The sequence below is a fragment of the Sceloporus undulatus genome, chromosome 3, assembly GCF_019175285.1.
Source record: "Sceloporus undulatus isolate JIND9_A2432 ecotype Alabama chromosome 3, SceUnd_v1.1, whole genome shotgun sequence".
Classification (NCBI taxonomy): Eukaryota; Metazoa; Chordata; class Lepidosauria; order Squamata; family Phrynosomatidae; genus Sceloporus; species Sceloporus undulatus.
In genome coordinates, this window is record NC_056524.1 from 218,254,579 (window position 1) to 218,275,310 (window position 20,732).

Genomic DNA, 20,732 nt, shown 5'->3' on the forward strand with positions numbered 1-20,732 from the left:
GTCCAGCATTCTTCTCTCCCTCTGAGCCCAGACCAAGGCAGATGGACAGATGGAGGACTTTGTATCTTAAGGATATGTCTGATGGCATTGGCCTACCCTCTCTCCCCCTCAGAGGCCAGGATGGAGTCAGATGCCTTGTGGGAAGGGTTCAGTTCCTTTAGGGAGGCCCGATGGCAATGGCCTACCTTTCTCTCCAACCAACTTACTTCTTCATGTTTGGCAGTTCAGAGATTAACCCACAGTGTCATGCACCTTTCCAGAATGATCTTTTGCTCTGTCTGATACTTGGAGGAACCAGCAATTTCCAGTTTGGGACTTTTTAGATGCACTGGCTGAGAAGAAACCACCCCATCCCCATTTTCCTTCCTTATACTGTGAAGGAGCAAGGGAAGTGATCATGCCTTCCCTCACTGTCAGGGGTCTTCTCGGTCTGCCAGCTGAGAGTAGATTGCTCCTTTCCTCCTTCTTCCTTCCCCATGCACACACAGGGAAAGAGGGGCATCCATTACACCTTCAAAATAATTGTTGAATTATAAAATGACAATGGATAAAGTCAGGTATCTTCTTTGTCCAGTGCTCAGGACTTTAGAAGATTATGCATGATCTAGAGAGCACAGGTATAGAGGAAATTTCAACAGTAAAAGTATATGCAGTACCTAGTTTTATCATATGTTTTCTCTGTAACTATTATAGTGACATTCTAAATAACCTGGAATTGTTACTTTAGTAATAATTAAAATTCTCTGTAAGAGGATTTTAGTGTGGTCCCCTCACTAAGGTTCCTTATATACCATGATGAGAAGGAATGAAGTTTAAATCAAGGCATTTTGGGTACTGTAGTTCAGAGAAATGCTCCAGAATTTCTGTAGCGGCTAATTCTAAGTACCTCACTAAACTTCATAAGAACACTTGTGGTGCTTACGCAGAAAATTTACTAAGCAGTAACTGATATGTTATTGTACATCAAAAAGTTGTTGGGAAACCATGGATAATATAAGAATTACTGACTTGGGTTCTATTCAGAGAAGGAAGGGGGTGTTGAAGAATATAAAACTCTTGAAGCCTTGTTGCATAAGATTCACCATTACAATAAAGTCAAATAAAGTTCTCTCCCACCCAAAGTTAGCAGAGCAATATTGTGCTGATGGGTCTTTCAGAAAAAGATGGATGGCAATCACTGTGGCCATGCCCAATTCAAGTCAGTTATATACTTGCAGATCTTAATGGTTGGCTTGTCATCCCCAAACTACTCTTTCTGTTCCAGACAACCCTTTTATACTACTCAAAGGTTAAACTAAATCTAAAAGATGTTTAATAATTAAATCTAAATTAAATTAAATCTAAAAGTAAATTAAATCTAAAAGATGTTTAATTATTTATATCAGAAGATTTTATTTTTATTCTGGATAAAATTGATCAAATTCTTTGTCTCAGTGAGGTGACAGTTTGTCCTTTTCCAACTCATCCAAACTTTCGGGCATTGTGTAGCAAAGATAAATGTGAAATCTGGAAATAAAATGGCATTGCCACTATTAGGGATCTTATTCAGTGGAACTCATATAAATTCTTCTGAACAATTATGGACATGTATTGGAAGAGTCAATGTCAGCTGATTTAATTTAATACAGTGGAAGAGTATGGGTACAGAATGGCAAAAAACAAACAAAAAAACCAACAACAAAGGGCCCACTAGTACCCTTTGATCACATTGTTCTCTTCCTGGCAGCAATTCTTCTTTTCTCTAGGAACAATAATTTGCCAGTGGCTAATTGTTATTGAAGACCTAGTATAGCTAATACTTAGGGCCCTAGATGTAGTAATTCTGCCAGTTTCATCAGGGAATGACTTAGGGCCCTAGTGGTGAACCAATGACACCATTTTTGAGGGCACGTGGAGGGCGGGGAAGAGAAGGAAATGGCGCACATCTGTTCCTCCTCTCCATCCCACCATTCTGGGCCTTCAGCCATCTCCAGAGAGGCAGCTGAAGGCTCGGGGGAGTGGAGAAAGAGAAGGAACAAGCATGTGCGTGTTCCTCCTCTTCCCCACTGCCCCATGCCTTCAGCTGTCTCTGAGGAAGTACTACCCGAGAAGTTCCACCCCCAGAAGGCAGAAGCCCACCCCCAGATGTCCCTGCACCCCCAAGGTCCCACCCCCTGGCACCGGGTGACACCTGGCGCAGGAATACCTGTTAGTTTGGGCACTCATTCTCTAAATAAATAATATTTATTTATTTGTTTGTTTGTTTGTTTGTTTGTTTCCTGCCTCTCCAATAGGATCAAGGCAGCTTACAACATTAAAACAGCATTAAAATATATTAAATTACAAAATAATAATTAATATCATAAAGCCCTATAACTCAAAGACCCACCCACCCTCAAATTTAAATGACAATTCAAGACAAATACCAGTAAACAAAGTCAAGCAGATGGACTGTTGATGGAGTAGTCAAGTTAATCTGGGAAGGCCTGACAGAAGAGATCTGACTTGACCGCCTTTTTGAAGCAGTCAAAGTTGGTAATATTCTGGATCTCCTGCATCAGCTCATTACATAGTTTAGAGGCAACAGAAGAAAAGGTCCTTTGAGAGACTGTAGTAAGCCTAGTTTCTATTGGCTGCAACAAGTTTTTAGCCAAGGATCTAAGAGTGCAAGGCAGATTACATGGGAGAAGGCGCCATCACTTGAAAAGGTTCGCCATCACTGATTTATAGGTAGTCAAAACCTCCCCTTAAATGCATTTTTCTAGTAAAGAGGGGTTATTGTCATATACCGGTGTCATCTCTATCCAAATGCCTTCCTTCTGTAAAGTTATACAGCCAACTTCCTGGAGAGCGTATGAGGAATGTGGAGTGTTAATCTACATGTAACATCATTTCCTCAAGGTGCTACAGCTGAGGAAATAATTTTTTAGATTACTGAGGTGATTATAAGTGAGAAGACTACAAAGTGAGAGAGAAAGTTTATTGTCCTTGTTTATGGACAAAAATGACATGTCTAAAGAATAAATACTTAATTTCTCAATTTGGTGGTGGGACACATTAAGATGATATGGAACTGGAGGTTCACCTGAAACTTAATTTATGAAGGAAATGGATATTTGACTTAGCTCTCAGTGAAAAGGCCTAACTACAAAAGTACATTATATTAAAAAAGGTGAAAAAAATCAAACAGCTTCTTGGAGAAATGATATCATTTCATTGACTAAAGTCCCATAATTTAGGAAGTGTTCAAAGCCATCAGATGTGTTCAGAGAAGAACCATCAAATGATTACATTTACTCTAAATATAAGTGTCACAACATGTTAATTTATAATCCTTTATAAAAAAAAACAGTGTACTGAGACTATGCTTGAGACCAAATAATGCTAATGCTTTTGTATATAAAGAGAAGAAAATGGTTGCTGTCTCGTTAGTACTAGTACTTTCACATAGTACTAGTGAGGAAGTACTAATGAAAAAGTCCCACTAGTACTTTCTCTGTTGTGTTTGAAATGTAGTATAAGTATTGTGACCAAGGACTGTGACTTTTGTCTCCAATGAATGTTTACTGTTTTGAGAATCCTATAAATGCCTAAAAGTTCAGTGAGGAGATTTCTACAGCACAAGAACACATGATTATGTGTACTGTCAGTCTAGCAATGAAAGGATCTCTACATACTCCTGATAGCCCTTTGCCTAACAAATGGAAGTTTTCAATACAACATAATGTAAAATCTGATTGGTATGAGAGGGGGATAGCCAGCTGTGTGTGTTCCTGACTTCGTCACTTTTGTCTGGCTAAGTGCCAGTATATTGTACTGTAGTTTCAGTAACAGGAATGACTTGTAGGTGTTGATTCAAATCTTGAAACTAGAATGCAAGTGATGTTCAAAAAAAAAAATGATGCATTCATTATTGTAATAAAATCACCACTAGTTCTTGTCTTCACATCCACAATAGTACTACCAAATGTAGTAAGATAACTAGAATTTTTGAATGTTTATGAATAACTCATTTTGGCTTTAAGCCTCCTGTCCTGGATAAATTTAGAGTGCTGGGCAGATTGCCAGGCTATAAATAGCAATCACCTAGTCAAAGGGGAATATAAAAGTGCAGTGGAGGATTAGACAGATCTGAGATGCCAAGAAGTGTGCTTGATTGAAAGCTGAATATTAGCAGAAATGAACAAGTTATGAAAAGGTAGGTTCTAAATTCCTTTAGTTTGTGAATTGCTTCTGATGTTTATTATGACAGTTTGTGAGCCTGACGTGTTGAAGCTAGGTATGTAGGAAATCAGAGGAATTCTTTCAGCTCCCTGGTGATCAAGCTTTCTAAGCATGAAAGAGTGTGAAAATCTGTCAAAAACACTACAGTGTTACATGTATATTTTGTTAATTTGGTTTTCTGTGATAAAACAAGATTCTCAGGCCCATTCTTCATCTTTATTCCTGCCAATTAGGCCAGTCATAGACACTCCTGCCAACTGTATTAAGGTTAACCCAATGTGTATACAGTGGAACCTCGCCATACACGCGCTCGCCATACGCGGCCTTGAGCATACGTGCTCAAGCCGCGGCGCGCACGCAGGACGGAAGGGGCGGCGTGTCCCATTCAACTGAATGGGCGCTTGTGCCCCGCGCATGGCCACGCCACCGCGCACGAGCCCCATTGTTTACAATGGGGCTCGAGCATAGGCGGAAATTGCCATACACAGCGGGATCCAAAACGGATCCCCCGCGTATGGCGAGGTTCCACTGTGCTCCATATATATGTAAACACATTGGGGCAGATTGAGATTGCTTACAAGAATGAAATGTATAGTGCAGTCCAGACCTTAATGCCTGAATTGGGAAATGGATCTGTTTAGCCTGCCTAGTGTGTTTAAAATGCTGGATATAACTCAAAGTCACAGAAGTATTTTTTATATTTTGATGTGCAGTGACAAAAAGACAAGAAAATATTTCTTAAGTTACTGGATACTTTACCATTCCTTATCTCCTTAGTTATGTAAGGTTATAGTTGCCCGTTTCCAGACTCTTTTTGGAAACATAAATAAATGGTTTTGCATAAACACCTCTGATAAATTTGTAATGGAACATCACTTGAGTACTGTCAGCCCGCCCTGTAGACGGGCTTGCCTTCCGTTACTTTGAGCTTATGCAGAAGACAAGCCCCGGCAGAAGTAATTGAACGTGTACCCGCACTGTGAGCATGCGCCCCATTATTTTCAATGGATTTGAGCATACCTGGGGTGGGTGGGTCCAGAACGGATCCCCTGCGTATGGGGAGGGCGGACTGTATATATTCTTGTACAAAACTGTGTTTATGCATGTAGGCTCAAAGGTGCTGATAGTGAAATTCCTTGCATTATAGGGTCATCCATTGCCTGAGATACTTTTTCTTTAGTTTTCATTTTCAAGTTAAACGGTCAGAGTAAACATTTCTTTTAATTTCTTCTTCATGGCTTCTGTGAATCACACAAATGGGTTATTCTATGCCTGCGCAGTAAACTTCAGTAACTTCTGGATTTACTGGGCAAAACTTTGTTTGCAACTTTTTGGCGGTAGCTCCACCCACCCTCTTATAAGCCCCTTAGTGTTCCCACTTTTTCTCAGTTCCTTTCGTCTGCTGCTATTTTAATCACTTGTACGAATTACTTTCGGTTTTGACCTAACAGATCGTTTTTTATCACTCTTTTGGATTTTGGCCTGGATACTGTTTACTGATTGATTGACTTCAGACCATCTGACCTCAATTGTGCCTTCAGATTTGTGACCTCAACTCTGGTTGAAAATGGCTTCTTTTAAGCTCTGCTGTAAATGCGACATGAAAATCCCCACTTCAGATTGCCATAACCAGTTGTATTTATTAAGAACCAGAAAAACCCTTAATTTTTGAAAGGGGCAAAAGTTGAAGTTATTTTCTCTAATGAATTTGATTCTATGTGCATATTATATCTCAGTGAGGAGATCTTCAGATATAGGGCTGGAGCAGACAGGCAGAAAAAAGCGGCTTGATACTGCATTTTCTGAAAGTGGGTCAAAACCCTGCTGTTCACATGACGCACTCCCAAGGCCAAACACAGACAAACTGTCAGCACTGTGTGATGTCAAGCTGCACTGTGTGATGATGATGATGATTATTATTATTATTTTTGCCCCACCCACTGTGCATGTGCACCATTATACCAACACACCACCAGTGACCTCCAATTACCTCCCTCTTCCCTCCCACATACCATTCCATTGGATGCCCAGCTATGATCAGTCATACAGTTGCATGTGTGATGCACAGCCTGTACAGTGAGTCGGTGCATAGGTGTGCCCAGTGACAAAACACAATCATGGAGACCTCCCATACATGACCCCTTCACTCGATGTCCCCTTGTTGGACTATATGGTTTGTGTTTGTTGTGATTGCATCCATTGTAATTGTTGGCAATTGCTGAAGAGCAATCTACGTCCGCGGTTTGATCTTTAATGGGAAGCCTTAGGCTACAGAGGTGCCTATCAGCTTTTTAGCAGTTTCTTTTTGTTTGTTTGTGAGAGATTATAAAAGGGACACTCAATTCAGCTCTCCAAACGCATAACTGCTAAAACCTAACTGCTGATTTGGGAGAGAAATGGAGAATATCTGTTATACCAATAAACGAAGAGAAATTGGATGATTTTTCTATTGGGGTGTAGTGACAATTTTGGAGATTACTCACTGAACATCCTCTGATTGAAGAAATAAAATTTTGGCACGAAATAGCGGGGAACAAAGGATTTTTTTCGGCCGGCCAGGATTTTTTCTCTCTTTTTTGTTCTTGTCCTCTCTTTTTCTTGAAATATTAATTGACTTTCCTTGACTGTAACTATTTGGACTTTTTTGTTTGTTTGTTTGTTCTTTTTTTGGGGGGGACCTTCTGAACTTTGCAGACTTGGATTTTGTGGGTGAACCCATTGGACAGTTAGCAGCGGTGATTTTAGGATCAAAAGATTTAAAAATTGGATTTTTTCCTTTTGTATGTGCTGCGTTTTGTTTGCTTTTTTCGGCTGTACTTTAAGAAAAAGGACTCCCCTTTAATTAGACTACTCTTCAGATACGCTAATTAGATTAATTGGTTCGTCCTTGAGAACTCACCTGTGCTTGTGGAGATCGTGATTCGTGGAGGAGGTGGCGTGAAGACATGATGGGAGGAGACAGGCGGCTTGGAGACGGAACGAGAGGTGGACTGGGAGAGAGAAGAGAGACAGTGACGTGACGGGATACAAAGGTGGGGTGAATTGGAGGACTGAAAGACGGAGGACTGTGGACTGTAAAGGACAGAAGAAGAAAGAGCGAAGACGGAAGTTCAAGGGAAATATAGAAGTAGGAGAAGTATAGACTAGAAAGACCAGTCAGGAAGATAGAATAGAGGGAGGTAGTGAGATAGATAGAGTCAGGCTGAAGGAAAACGGACTAATTTGGAATCATACTGATTTAAATCACATAAAGATAACATTGTAATGAAAAGGGTAGTAAATTGCATTGCATCATTAGTATTCAAGATACAAAATTGAATATAGAATATAGAGAATATACAGACGTCCTATTTTTGAGGGAAGCTGTAAAGCTGTGTTAGAAGTAATAATAGCAAAAATACATACAATTGATAAGAAAAAATTAGAGTTATTATTATAAGTATAATGCTGTCAAGATTTTTGAGTTATATTGTAATCATTATTGTTATTGGTTATAGACAGAATTAAAAGATAATGAACACAAGGGAACATAATCAGAAGGGAAACCTACAAAATACAAACCAAATAAGACTTTCATTGGAAAGAGCCAAAGTTCCAGATATGAATGAATTAATTTTGGAAAAAATAGAAAATTAATCATTGAACATGATCAATCTCTTGAAGGAATTGAATAGTTTTAAGAGAGAAATTAAACAGGAAATTAGAGTGGGTTTGAAAGAAATAAATCAAACAGTAGACAAGTTAGCAATTGATACACAAAATACAAAACAGAGTGGACATTTTAGAATTTAGAAATGAGAAATTGGAAAATGAAGTGACAAAATTATTAAATAAAGAAGATGACGGGTTAGATGAAAAAGCAATTTATGAATTAAAATTGAAGGGAAAATGTGTGAGAAGAATTCCAGAACAAAAAGATGAAAATTTATATGAAAATTAATTGAGGAAATTGCAAAATTTTAAAATAAAGACCCAGAATTTTTTGAAAATGAAATAGACAAATTATACAGGGTAAATTCATTGAGTGCAAAACAAAAGGGCCTGCCATGAGATGTGGTTTATTTTGTAAGGAAAACAGTATGGGACAGATTTTTAAATTTACACAACAAATCTCCCTTTCGATATGAAGATCAAGAATTGAAGGTGTTGAAAGATATGTTGGAAATTCGAAAATAGATTTATCTAAAGAGAAAGATCAAGAAAGAGTGGTGGAGGAGGAAGAACTACAAGAATCATCAATACCAGAATTGGAATTCGATGATCAAGATCTGATACAAGAAGAAAGAAGATTGAGAAGAGAAGAACAAAGAGAGAGAAGAAAGATTTGAGTTGTTGTATTTCTTACGGCTTCGTTCATAGCAATATTTCCGGAATTCCTTTGCATACTGTTTTTTTAATAAATGTAATTTAATGAAATAAAGGTTGTATTAATTGAATTCAAGAGATACATTTTGACTATGGCAGATGATTTAAAATTCTTAACATGGAATGTACAGGGGATGAATACCCCACAAAAAAGAAAAACAAATTCCATTATTTACAAAAACTAAAGTTAGATATAATTTTTTACAGGAGACGAGAATAAAAGAAAGATAAAAAACATTTAAGATGTAGTAAATTAGGTCAGGTTTTTTTGGCAAATTCCAAATTTAAAAAAAAAGGGAGTTGCAGTATACGTAAGTTCAAAATATGAAGTCTCAGAAATTTGCAGTGACAGTGAAGGAAATTACGAAATTATTGAATTAATACATAAAGAAAAGAAGATATTGATAGTTGGAGTATATGGCCCTTTAGAAAATAAAAACAAATTTTATAAGAAATTTAAATCTAAACTCATGCAGTTAGATTGTGATTTTGTAATTTTGTTAGGGAACTATAATGGAGTTATGGATCCAAATTTAGATAGATTTTCAGGAAAAAAAGATTGTAAAAAATCAAGGAAAGCTACCTAAGGAATTTTTTGAATTAACTGAATTTTTGGTAGTGGAAGATGTCTGGAAACATGAAAATAGTAGAGATTATACTTTTTTCTCCAATCCCCACAACATCTGGTCTAGAATAGATATGATTCTGATTTCATCACAGTTAAATTCGAAAATTAAAGAAGTAGAAATTTTGCCAAGAATCCTGTCTGATCATAGTCCAGTGAAATTCAGTTTAAATTTGGATGGGAGAAAAGAGTATAATTGGAAATTAAATTCAAAATTACTAGAGGATGAGAATTAGTTAAGAAATTAAATACAGAAATTGGCAGATACATTGAAGAAAGCTTAATTAAAGGCACATCTTTACACACACTTTGGGATGCACATAAAGCAGTGGTAAGAAGATGGATGATAAAAAAGATGTCACAAATAAAGAAAAAGAAAGAAGAAAATTGACAAAATTAAATAAAAATTTAGAGAGAAGACCTAAAAAAGAACCAAATAATAATATTTTTTACATGAAGTGAAATACTTACAAAAACAAATATCAGTGTTATTAGTAGAAGAGATGGAAAAAATTGAAATTTTTGAAACAAAGATATTTTGAATTGGCAAACAAAACGGGGATATTATTGGCTTATCAAATCAGAAAAGCAAAAGCAAAAAGGATTATTCTAGCAATTAAAGAGGGAGAAAAATTAATAACAAATCAGAATATGGAAAAAAAACATTTTTAATTATTTTGAGGAATTGTTCAAAGAACCAAAAATAAATGTAGCAAAAGTTGTAAAATATTTGGAGTCTCAAAAATTAAAGAAATGTACAGAAGAACAAAAGGAATTATTGAACAAACCAATTTCACTACAAGAATTGTTAGAAGCGATAAAAAGAAGTAAAATGGGGAAAACCCCTGGCCCAGATGGTTTCTCAAATGAATACTGTAAAAATGTCAAGAACATATAAGAGGACCACTATTACAAATAATGAATGAAGTTATTGTAGACAGAATACCACAAATATGACACATTCAGATATAACTGATCTTAAAAGAAGGAAAGGACTCGACATCTATCAAGAATTATAGACCAATTGCCCTCTTAAATTCTGATTACAAATTATTTGTATCAATATTGGCCGAAAGGTTAAAAAAAAGTGTTGGTTAATTGGATTAATAAAGATCAATCCGGCTTCTTACCAAATAGAATGATTAAAATTAATATAAAAATTGATAAATTTAATTGAAATCCATGAAAAAAAGATAGATAAAAAATTAGCTATGATTTTTATTAACGCTGAGAAAGCGTTTGACAATACTTATTGGCACTTTATGTTTGAAGTATTAAAAAAATTGGAGGTGGGTGATAAATTTCAAAATTGGATACAAGTGATTTATAAAAAACAAGAAGCTAGAATTGGATTAATGGTGAGAAAACGAATCCGTGTTCTATTTACAGAGGAGTGAGACAAGGTTGTCCACTCTCCCTGCTATTATTTATACTAATTATGGAAATTTTGTTGAATAACGTTAGAGAAAATCAATTAATAGAAGGATTTAAATTAAAAAAAGGAGAATATAAATTGAGAGCTTATGCGGATGATTTAATTTTAACAATAATGAATCCAATTGAAAGTAATGAAATTAATAATAATAATAATAATAATATTTTTTAAATTTCTATCCCACTTTTTGCCAGGCAATCAAAGGATAAAATACATCCATATATACATAATACCCCCCTTAAAACAAGATTAAACAATGTAAGATTAAAAACTACACATTAAAACCGACTAAGCTAAATAAAAATCATCATGGGCAGAGTTTACTGAATGGGAAGTCTTATTTGTGGCCGAGCATTTTATTCCGGGAAGGCTTGCAGGAAGAGATCCGTCTTAATGGCCTTTTTAAAGCTCTCTAGATTGGTGATTTGATGGATCTCGTCCGGCAGGCCATTCCATAAGTTGGGAGCAGCTGCAGAGAATGTCCTCTGGGAGGTCGCCGTCAACCTGGTCTTTAAGGGCTGTAATAAATTCCTCCCAGAAGACCTGAGCGTACGGGGCGGATTATATGGAAGCAGGCGATCCCTTAGATAGGTTGGGCCCAAGCCATGTAGGGCTTTAAATTAGGTTGAAAATATTTGAGAAATTTGGTAAGATGGCTGGATAAAAAAATTAATAAAGAAAAAACACAATGTTAACAATAAACTTGACTAAAGAAGTAAATCTATTGAAAGAAAAGTCTGGATTTCAAATTAATAAATTGGTGAAATGTTTAGGGATAAATATTACACTGAAGAATATGGAACTTTTTCTAAATAATTATGAAAAACTTGGAAAAATATTTTAAAAGATTTGGAAAAATGGCAAAAACTTAACATTTCATGGATGGGCAAAATAGCGATATTAAAGATGTCGGTCCTACCGAAAATGATTTTTATCTTTCAAAGCCTACCCATTATAATAATAAGTGACATACCGTTCAAAATTTGGGAAAGAGGTCTATCTAAATTTATCTGGAATAATAAAAAACCAAGAGTAAAAATGAAAGTGTTATATGATTCTATTGATAGAGGAGGGTTAGCATTGCCAAATTTAAAATGGTACTGTTATGCTTGTGGATGTTAGATTGGATCAGATTAGATAATAAAAGAAATTTAAATTTGGAAAAAAATTGATTTGAAATTCGGGCTCCATAGTTATTTGTTTTATGACAAAATCAAATATGATAGTAATTTTAATAACCATCTTATTAGAAAATCTATGATGAGAATTTGGTTGAAATATAAGAGGAAATGGTGTCCAAAAATCCCTCTATGGGCATCAACTAATGATGCAATGTTTATCAGAGAAGAATATAAAAAAATGATTGAGTAACATGCAGACATTACAAAAAAAGAGAAAGAAAAAAAGAGTGATGAAAATTCAAGAAGAACTATTGTTAGAAGGATATTCATGTAACTGGTTTGTTTACAGGCAAATCAGAGAAACATTTTTGATGGATATGAAAGCGGAAGGAATTGTAGCAGTGGAACCTGAATTAGAAAATCTAATAAATCAACCTCAAAAACAGAATTTTTAATTATACAAAATTATACAAATTAATAACCAGATTTGAATTGGAAAATGAAACGGTTAAAGAATTTATGTTGAAATGGGCTAACGATTTAAAGGAAGTAATACAATTAGAGGAATGGGAGAAGCTTTGGAAGGGTAAAATCAAGCAGATTATAAGTGTAGAACTAAAGGAAAATATTTATAAATCCATGTATAGGTGGTATCTGATGCCATATAAGTTAGCAAAAATGTTTAAAAATAACAGAAATACATGCTGGAAATGTAAAAGAGAAGTCAGAAGTTATCTACATATGTGGTAGAATTGTTCTAAGGTTAAAAATTTTGGGGAAAAGATTCATATAGAATTGACAAAAATATTTAAATTTAAAGAAAGATTGAATGTTAAAATCTCTTGAATATGACGGACAACCTAAAAATGGATAGGAACAGTGAAAAGATCTTATTATATGCCATAATAGCAGCAAAAACAATATTTGCTAAATATTGGAAAAAGGAGGAATGCCCTACAATCAAGGAATGGCAGTTTAAAATGATGGATTTATACGAAATGGACAACGACCTATCTAGTTAAGAACAGTTCATTACAAAATTTCTATAAAGAATGGGAAATTTGGAAAGAATATCATCAGAGAGAGAAAAATGGAGAAATACACCTGGCTTTGGAAAAATGGTGTGTGTGTGTGTGTGTGTGTGTGTATTATTGATATTAGTCAGAGGATGAAGAAAGATAGCTTTAAGAGAGTAGATAAGTAACAGGGAAATAGTAAAATATAATATAAGTTGTATGCATGTACATATACAGGATAAGCACTAAATAAGAATATGAGTATAAATATTGAAAACGGTATAAAAGTGGGGGGGGATAGGATTAAGAAATCAATAGTTTATATAAGAGTAAATGGATAAGAGTTCAGTAAGAGATATTAAGCAAATATTGGAGGAATTCAGCAACCTAGGAAGTACTATGAAGAAATTTTCAATGTCCTTTTTTGGAATATTGTTTGAAAATGTTTTGTTGTTGTTGTTCTTTTGTTTATGTTTTTAATATTTAATAAAAATTATTTTAAAAAAGTAATTCTTGGCAATCACCTTTTTGCTTTGTCAGAGTCCTGCACCTGCACCGGGCCATTTATACGACTGTGCAAAAATGCACATTTTCCGCCTTGAGTCGGCGTATCCAAGCTTCTTTTTACTCCATTTTTAGCCTCAGAGCACAGCTTCGTTTCACTTCCCAACCACTTTTGTCACATATGTCATTGATATGCCCTACCTTCAAAGAGGCTGGAAGTCAGTTTATTTTGCCCATGTGTTTCACCCCATAGATTCTGCATAGAAATCAGAAATGGTATGTGTTCGTTTATCTAAGAAAACAGTAAAAACATATTCATAATACTCCTTTCTTGATGGTGCAGAACATTTCCTTTTATTCTGTTGCAAGGTGGGTTAATTTACCTGCAAAAGAGAGAAAGAAGCAAACGAAACCTTTCTAGTGAATATGACTGTGTAGGCTGCAGATATGATTTGTCTTGCCATAGTACCTTAGAGGCTCAAATTTGAGAGTGATGTTTTCCAGAGACACACAGGAATCTCCTCTTCTTAGAGAGCTCCATCTGTTCTGGAATATTATTACATTTTGTTGTAGGTGTTGTTGTTGTTGTTGTTGTTGGCTGTATAAATGTAACTGGAGGAATAGACCTTGTTATGCTATTTTATTTGCCATTCTCTTCCTTAATATGTAGTTCAGAATTTTGTTATTTAGCAACATTTGAGATACAGTAGAACACTCAATTATGCTTACTTGTTTTATTACAGGCACAGTACGCATTGAAATGTTTAGGAATATGCAAAATGCAGAAATCATCAGGAAAATGACAGAGGAATTTGATGAGGTATGGTGTTAAAATTTTAGTAGTGTTTTCAGGTGTTGAGAAAATTCTCCAGTACAGAAACTTTCATTATAATGATAAATGGCCTGGTTATTTAAGAAATTACACTGACCAACTAAATCATTTACACATAGATAAGAAAGAAAAGAAGCTTGGAGATGTGAGTAGTAGATAGCCTGATGTAGAACAGTGACACAATCTAGTAAGATCTGAGCACTTTAAAGTTCCAGTTAATTTAGTGGCAAGTATATGAGCATGCATGAAACCCTCCACTGAAGTTCTGCCTCAGCACAGAAATAAATTAGGAAGGTGATAAGAGAAAAAAGAGATGCTCAAGACTTATTTCTGCTGAAGGGAGGATTTTTATCAATTAAAGAACACATAAAGGAATACCACAGTTAAAGATGCAAGCTACATATTTGTTATATAAAGGGTACTTTGCATCCTGTGCTAGCAACACTTATTTTTAGAAAAATCTGGAATTTGTTGACAGTAGTGCAGACCAATTAATTTTAGAGGCGATTAAAATTTATCTTTAAAAATGTAATGTGTAAAATGTGATATATGGGAATTGTTTCTATACTGCTTGATTGCTCTCTGCTGTCTTCTACAAATGAGGTTGATTAAACAAACTGCAGACTTTCCATATTTGGTTTGTTTAATATGATACTTGAAGTGAAGTATCTGGCTTATTTCTTCCCAGATGAACAAGAATAAACTATGGTTTGTCTGGGGAGAATGTTCTGTTGTTATGGAGAAGCATTATGTATCAAGGAAAAAGTAAAAATTAACCTCAAAATACAAATTCAACAAATTTTTGTACTGCTAGGATGTGAGAAATATTTGGTATTTAAAATAAAAATTTGAAATTATTATTAAAATGAAATTAACTGAATTGGTAGAAATCATAAAAATATCATCTGTCAACAAAATAGAGGATAGAAAGTTAGAAGTTATCAAGGAATGTTGTCTGAGTTAATTGAATTAAAAATGTTTCATGCTCACCACTTCTGATCAGTGAAGTTGACTGGAATCAAAGCAATAAAGATACTGTGCATAATTACTGGCACCTGTGAGGTAGGGATGTAAAGCCAAGAGGTTTCCAAGGCTCCAGCTCAGTGGGAGAGTTTCACAGGAATCCTTCATAGACCAGATGAGCAAGAACTAAATGCTTGGGCTATTCATGAGAGTTCTCCATCTGTAACTTAAATTATACAGAGATCATTCAGAGAGAGCTAAGTCATACTGTATACCTAACATATATTTAAAATAAAATATTTTTGGTAAAAACATGACTGAAAGCTGAACATGCATTAAATGTAGTATGCATATTTTGTCTTTCCTCAGGACAGTGGCGATTACCCACTTACCATGCCTGGGCCTCAGTGGAAAAAATTCCGATCAAATTTTTGTGAATTTATAGGCGTTCTCATACGACAGTGTCAGTACAGCATCATTTATGATGAGTATATGATGGACACAGTGATCTCACTCCTGACTGGTTTGTCTGATTCGCAGGTCCGAGCTTTCAGGCATACCAGTACACTTGCTGGTAGGTTCATTTCCCAAAGTACTGCATGTTTTCAATGAGATTCAGGCTGAATTAAAATATAGTGACATATCATGGCTTTTGTTACAGCTGTTGAATGTAAGCCCAGGCTCACACACTTATTTCTTCTTTTTCTCCCTGCTGCAAGGGAACAGATTTAGAAGTTTTCATTTTCTGTTAGACTGTAGTTTGATTTTATTTAAGTGCAGCAAGTGGATCTGCTCAAACCATGATTTGATTCTGCTTTGATATCTGATTTGTGGCAAATTTTAGTTTGAACAAATCAATTTGCCACAATTGAACACAACAACAAACTGTAGTGCTGCTAAATAGAAATAGAAGTTTCTAATTGCTCCTCCCCCATGAGGGAAGGAAAAGAAGGAGCATGCAAGCTCATACTGTACAATTGCTTGCTTTTAGAATGTAGCGAAAAGACAAGATACATCACTAGACTGGCTGCACTGCTTATTATTTGATAATACATTTTAAGAATTGTTTTTCATTTAATTTATATCTTGCCTTTCTTTCAACACAAAATTCAGACATTTCTAAATTAAGCTGGATTTGGAAAAGGAAATATATTTTATTCCTTTTTTAAATTAAATTATTTCAGCATGAAAAACAAATACTAACTTGAATTTCAGGTGAATTCAGGTATTAAAAGTGCCTCAACTTTTGATTTTGTATTTTCCCTAGCTATGAAGCTTATGACTGCTCTTGTGAATGTTGCCTTAAACCTGAGTATTCATCAGGATAATACACAGAGGCAGTATGAAGCTGAGAGAAATAAGATGATTGGTAAAAGAGCCAATGAAAGGTTGGAATTGCTTCTTCAGAAAAGGAAAGAGGTAAATCGAAGAGATGGGGAATTCATTCTGTTATTGTGGAGTACTTTGCTTTCCAGAAAGTAGTTGGAAAAATATTTATTATATAAAGTTCTTCTCTGAGAAGTATTCTACTACAAGTATAGGAGAAGATTATTGTAAAGGTTCCAACTATTTAGGAGAGTAGTTGCTAACCAATAGTCCACAGACACTCAGAGGAGCACACTGTTCTCACAGGATTTGTGAAGGCCAGCTCTTCTTCTTTCATGCTCCCAAATCCTGTTGGGCTCAACCCCACGATCAAAAATGGAGAAGAAAAGGAGGAGAGAGATCTCCATCCCCCTCTCCAGCCAAAACAGCAAAGGCACAGCTCTGCCTCTCTGTTCTCTCTCTCCCTTTCTTGCATCCACCTTTGCTGCCCCTCTCACCTTGGCCATTTCCTCTCTGTTCCTCCAGAAATTCTGAAAGAAGAGGTCATGAAGATGTTCCCCCATGGCAAAGATGCCTTTGCCAAACAAGTCCCTGCAAACTTGGCCTGGCACTCCTCTCTGGCTCGCTCGCTGACTGCTTCCCACCTGCCTCCTTTTCCTGGAGTGAAAAAAACTTGTGCAGAAATGAAAAGCTTTGGGGCTGCCTAGGTGCACGGACTGAGAGGTGAAGGGAGACAGCAAGAGGCCTAGGCAAGGTAGCAGGTTAGTGGGCTCAGCTAGCTGAGTATCAGCAGTTCTAGAGCAGAGGGAGCCATGCTCTGGGTGTCTGTGAGCAAGGGAGTGTGTGCTTGGCTCTGCCTTCACGAACCTCCTTTCTCCATATACATATCAAAGCAGCAGATAGGGTAGAGGAATGAGAAGCAAGCTTGATCTCTCCACATCTCATGCACACACATATGCATGTCCAGCAAGCAAAAATACAATGTGTGTATTTGCTTATTTTTCCCTTCTCTTCAAATTTAAAGACCCTTGATGATCAACTTTAAATAAATATTTGAAGCATTTCAGGGTTTTAAATTCTGAGTTAAGTCTTGGTTGTCTGAGGCTACAAAATATATTTCAAGTGGGCCCATGGTAAAGAAAGGGTTAAGAACAACTGGTTTATGACATTTCCAGTCATGTGGTAGGCAGGTAGCTCATAATAGCAGCATGCAGAAATTATGGCTGTGGTATTGGAAATGTATTTTGCACACATCTTGTTCATTTAGTATGGAAAGGGGACAGTTGAATTGTCGCAAAGAGCAAAAGAACTCATGTTCCTTGAGTTGTCATATCACAAAGGCTAGTACTTAACAGGAAAATTTTGTTCTTTTATGCAGTGAGTGAGAAAAGCAAAATGTCAAACAAGGCAAGACATCTGTTTAGTGGCCCTATAAGTTTATGACATCTAGTTTCCCAAGTTATACTATGTAACTGACTGATGCTTTTCAAGAAGGAGTATATGCACTAATCACTCTGTTCAAGTAAGCCTTAGTAAGCCAACGTTTTTCTATTCTTTATATGGCAATATTCTGTAAATATTCTATTTATAAAATCTGATTTACCAACCTTGAATAATCCATACTTATGAAATCAGTGTGACTACAGCTATCCACTGCTGCATTCCTAATGGAATCATTAACAAAAATTGTTCCCATTAGCTTAGTCAGATTGATGGTCTTCACTAGGGACTCAAAAGATTTAGTGCCCTAATTCTAAGGATATGGATTGGATTCAAATGAATGCTAAGCTAAAAGGACAGTTTCAGAATGTGTCCAGAATGAAGTAAAGATTTTTCAGGTAGCTCCAAATGATTCTAGGTCTGTGGTGGCAAACCTATGGTATGTGAAGCCATTTCTGAGGGCACACAGAGAAATGGGAGGGCAGGGGAAGAGAAGGAACAGGCATGCACCTGTTCCTCCTCTTCCCCCACCCTCCCTCCTGTGCTATTAGCTGCCTCTCCAAAGACAGCTAAGGGCCCAGAAGGGTGGAGGAAGAGTAGGAACAGGCACACACTTCCTCCTCCCAGGCCTTCAGCTACCTCTTCAGAGACAGCTGACGGCCTGGGAGGGAGGGGGAAATGAGGAACAGGTGTGTTCTCCCCACCCTCCCAGGCTTTCAACTCTCTCTGGGGAAATCCCACCCCTGGAAGGCCAATTCCCCCCCCCCAAAAAAAAAAATCCCGCCCCGGCACCAGGTAACATCCAGTGAGGGGAACGCCTTTGAGTTTGGGCGCTTGGTCTCTAAAAGGTTCGCCATCACTGTTCCAAGTCATCTCAGAACTTTATATGATCTATGTGAACATAAACATTTCCAAAAAGTTTTTTAAATAAGTGACATTAAAGAAAATGTAGAAGAACATTACTTAATAAATCAAAGATAGAGCATTGTTAGTCTGTAGAACCAGTATGCAAAGAGATCTGATAGCACTTTTGAGACTAACTGAAAGAAAGAAGTTGGCAGCATGAGATTTTATAGACTAAGTCTGCTTCCTCAAATGCATATCAGTTATGCATCTGAGGAAGTAGACTTTAGTCTGCGAAAGCTCATGCTGCCAACTTCTTTCTTTCAGTTAATCTCAGCGATGCTACAAGATCTGTCTATGTTACTTAATAAAATTCCTCATTAGAGGGGCTTAAGAGATATTTCCAGATTTCATGTAAGTTCAAAAGGATTTGAATATACCCATGGTACTAAACAACAAAATAGAAGATGACGTGTTTTATTATATGTTTCACAAACAGCTCCTGAAAGAAAAAAAGCTTGTATAACAGTTAACCAAAGTGCAATATGAATGGCATAATCATGTCCATCCAACATCTATGTCAAGAAAACTAGGAAAAAAGAAACACACTGATGCTTCATAAATAAGAAAAGAAATAATGATATTACAAACCATTGGCTATTGCCTTTTGAATTTCTCCTTATCCATGATAAATACCAACTGTGGCATAAATGTCTCACTCTTATACAAAAAATTACAAATGGTATTCATCACTGATTAGAGAAGACAAGAAATAGAGACATGAATATGAGTATGAGGGAAATGATAGTAGATCTGGAAATGGAAACAAATTGACAAAAAAAAGGGGGGGGGAAGATAACCAGACACATTTCAAAATACAAAAGTTGCAACAGCTAAAGGTACTTTTCATCTTTACATCTGCAACATTTGAAAAGTGCCTACCCTATTTCTATCTGAAACCTGTTCTTTGGAATGTTGCAGGCGTATTCTCTCAGGGCTCCTCTAGTATTTATATCATTTTAAAATAGATTGTCTCAAAAAAATAATAATAATTCCAGAGCAATAAGCTAGGCCCTATTGAACACCAGCAATTTAAGGATGCTTAGATGCTTTTGCACAAAAAGTTGGACACCTACCTGTAATTTGAAAAGGTTTGTCTCAGAAGGGAGAAGATACATTTGTCCAATTCTGCCCAAAAGCCTGAAAACGGGAGAGGTTTGGGCAGGCCTTTTCTGAAGAGAAACCCAGCCACCAAATGAAGACCCATCTTGTTGATCTCTGATTGGTTACAGTTACTGTCTATCTATTATTATTGTTACTGTTTTTAAGTATGTTTTAATTGTAATTGGTTTAATTGTATTGTAAGGGAGGGATGGGATTGGGGGTTATGTTATGGAATGTATATTCTAATGCTGTAAGCCGCCCCGGTTGTGTTGTGCAGAGGGGCGGGATAATAATAATAATAATAATAATAATTATTATTATTATCAATTCATTTCCAGTGATAGTGGAGAGGTATGGGACTTCACATTTCTGAAGCAAGAATTCATCATTATTATTATTATTAACCTTTATTTATAAAGCGCTGTAAATTTACACAGCGCTGTACATACAATCTTTTTAATTGGACGGTTCCCTGCCCTCAGGCTTACAATCTAAAAAGACACGACACAAAGGGAGTGGTAGTGGGGAAGGGGCCTCTCTAGTAAGATAATACATATAAAATACATAGCAATATAGGAAATGATTCAATAAAACAGTCAACAAAAGAACATCAAATAGCAAGTGACAATCATGCAATGCCTGGGAACGCTGCCCTGAACAGGATGGTCTTCAACTCCGTTTTCAAGCTGGTTAAAGAAGTGATGGCTCTTGTTCGCGGGGGAAGAAGGTTCCAGGAGTGAGGGGCAGCGAGTGAAAAGGGGCGAATCCGAGATGGGGCAGAGGAAATCCTGGGCTGGGACAGTAGACCTTGACTACCAGAACGGAGGGCCCTAGTGGGAAGGTGAGGAGAAATAAGGTCTGATAAGTAAGGAGGGGCCAGTCCATGGAGGGCTTT

The 20,732-nt window shown here is 36.4% G+C and overlaps 1 protein-coding gene across 2 annotated transcripts in view; it reads left to right on the plus strand.

Annotated features, from left to right (window-relative positions):
• STAG1 (stromal antigen 1) overlaps positions 1-20,732 on the plus strand; it is a 172,493-nt gene that overhangs the window by 93,978 nt on the left and 57,783 nt on the right. For both annotated transcript variants that reach the window (XM_042457728.1, XM_042457729.1), the window contains exons 6-8: positions 14,013-14,089; positions 15,434-15,638; positions 16,332-16,483. In XM_042457728.1, coding sequence (XP_042313662.1) covers positions 14,013-14,089; positions 15,434-15,638; positions 16,332-16,483 — 434 coding nt within the window. The remainder of the gene's footprint in view (positions 1-14,012; positions 14,090-15,433; positions 15,639-16,331; positions 16,484-20,732) is intronic.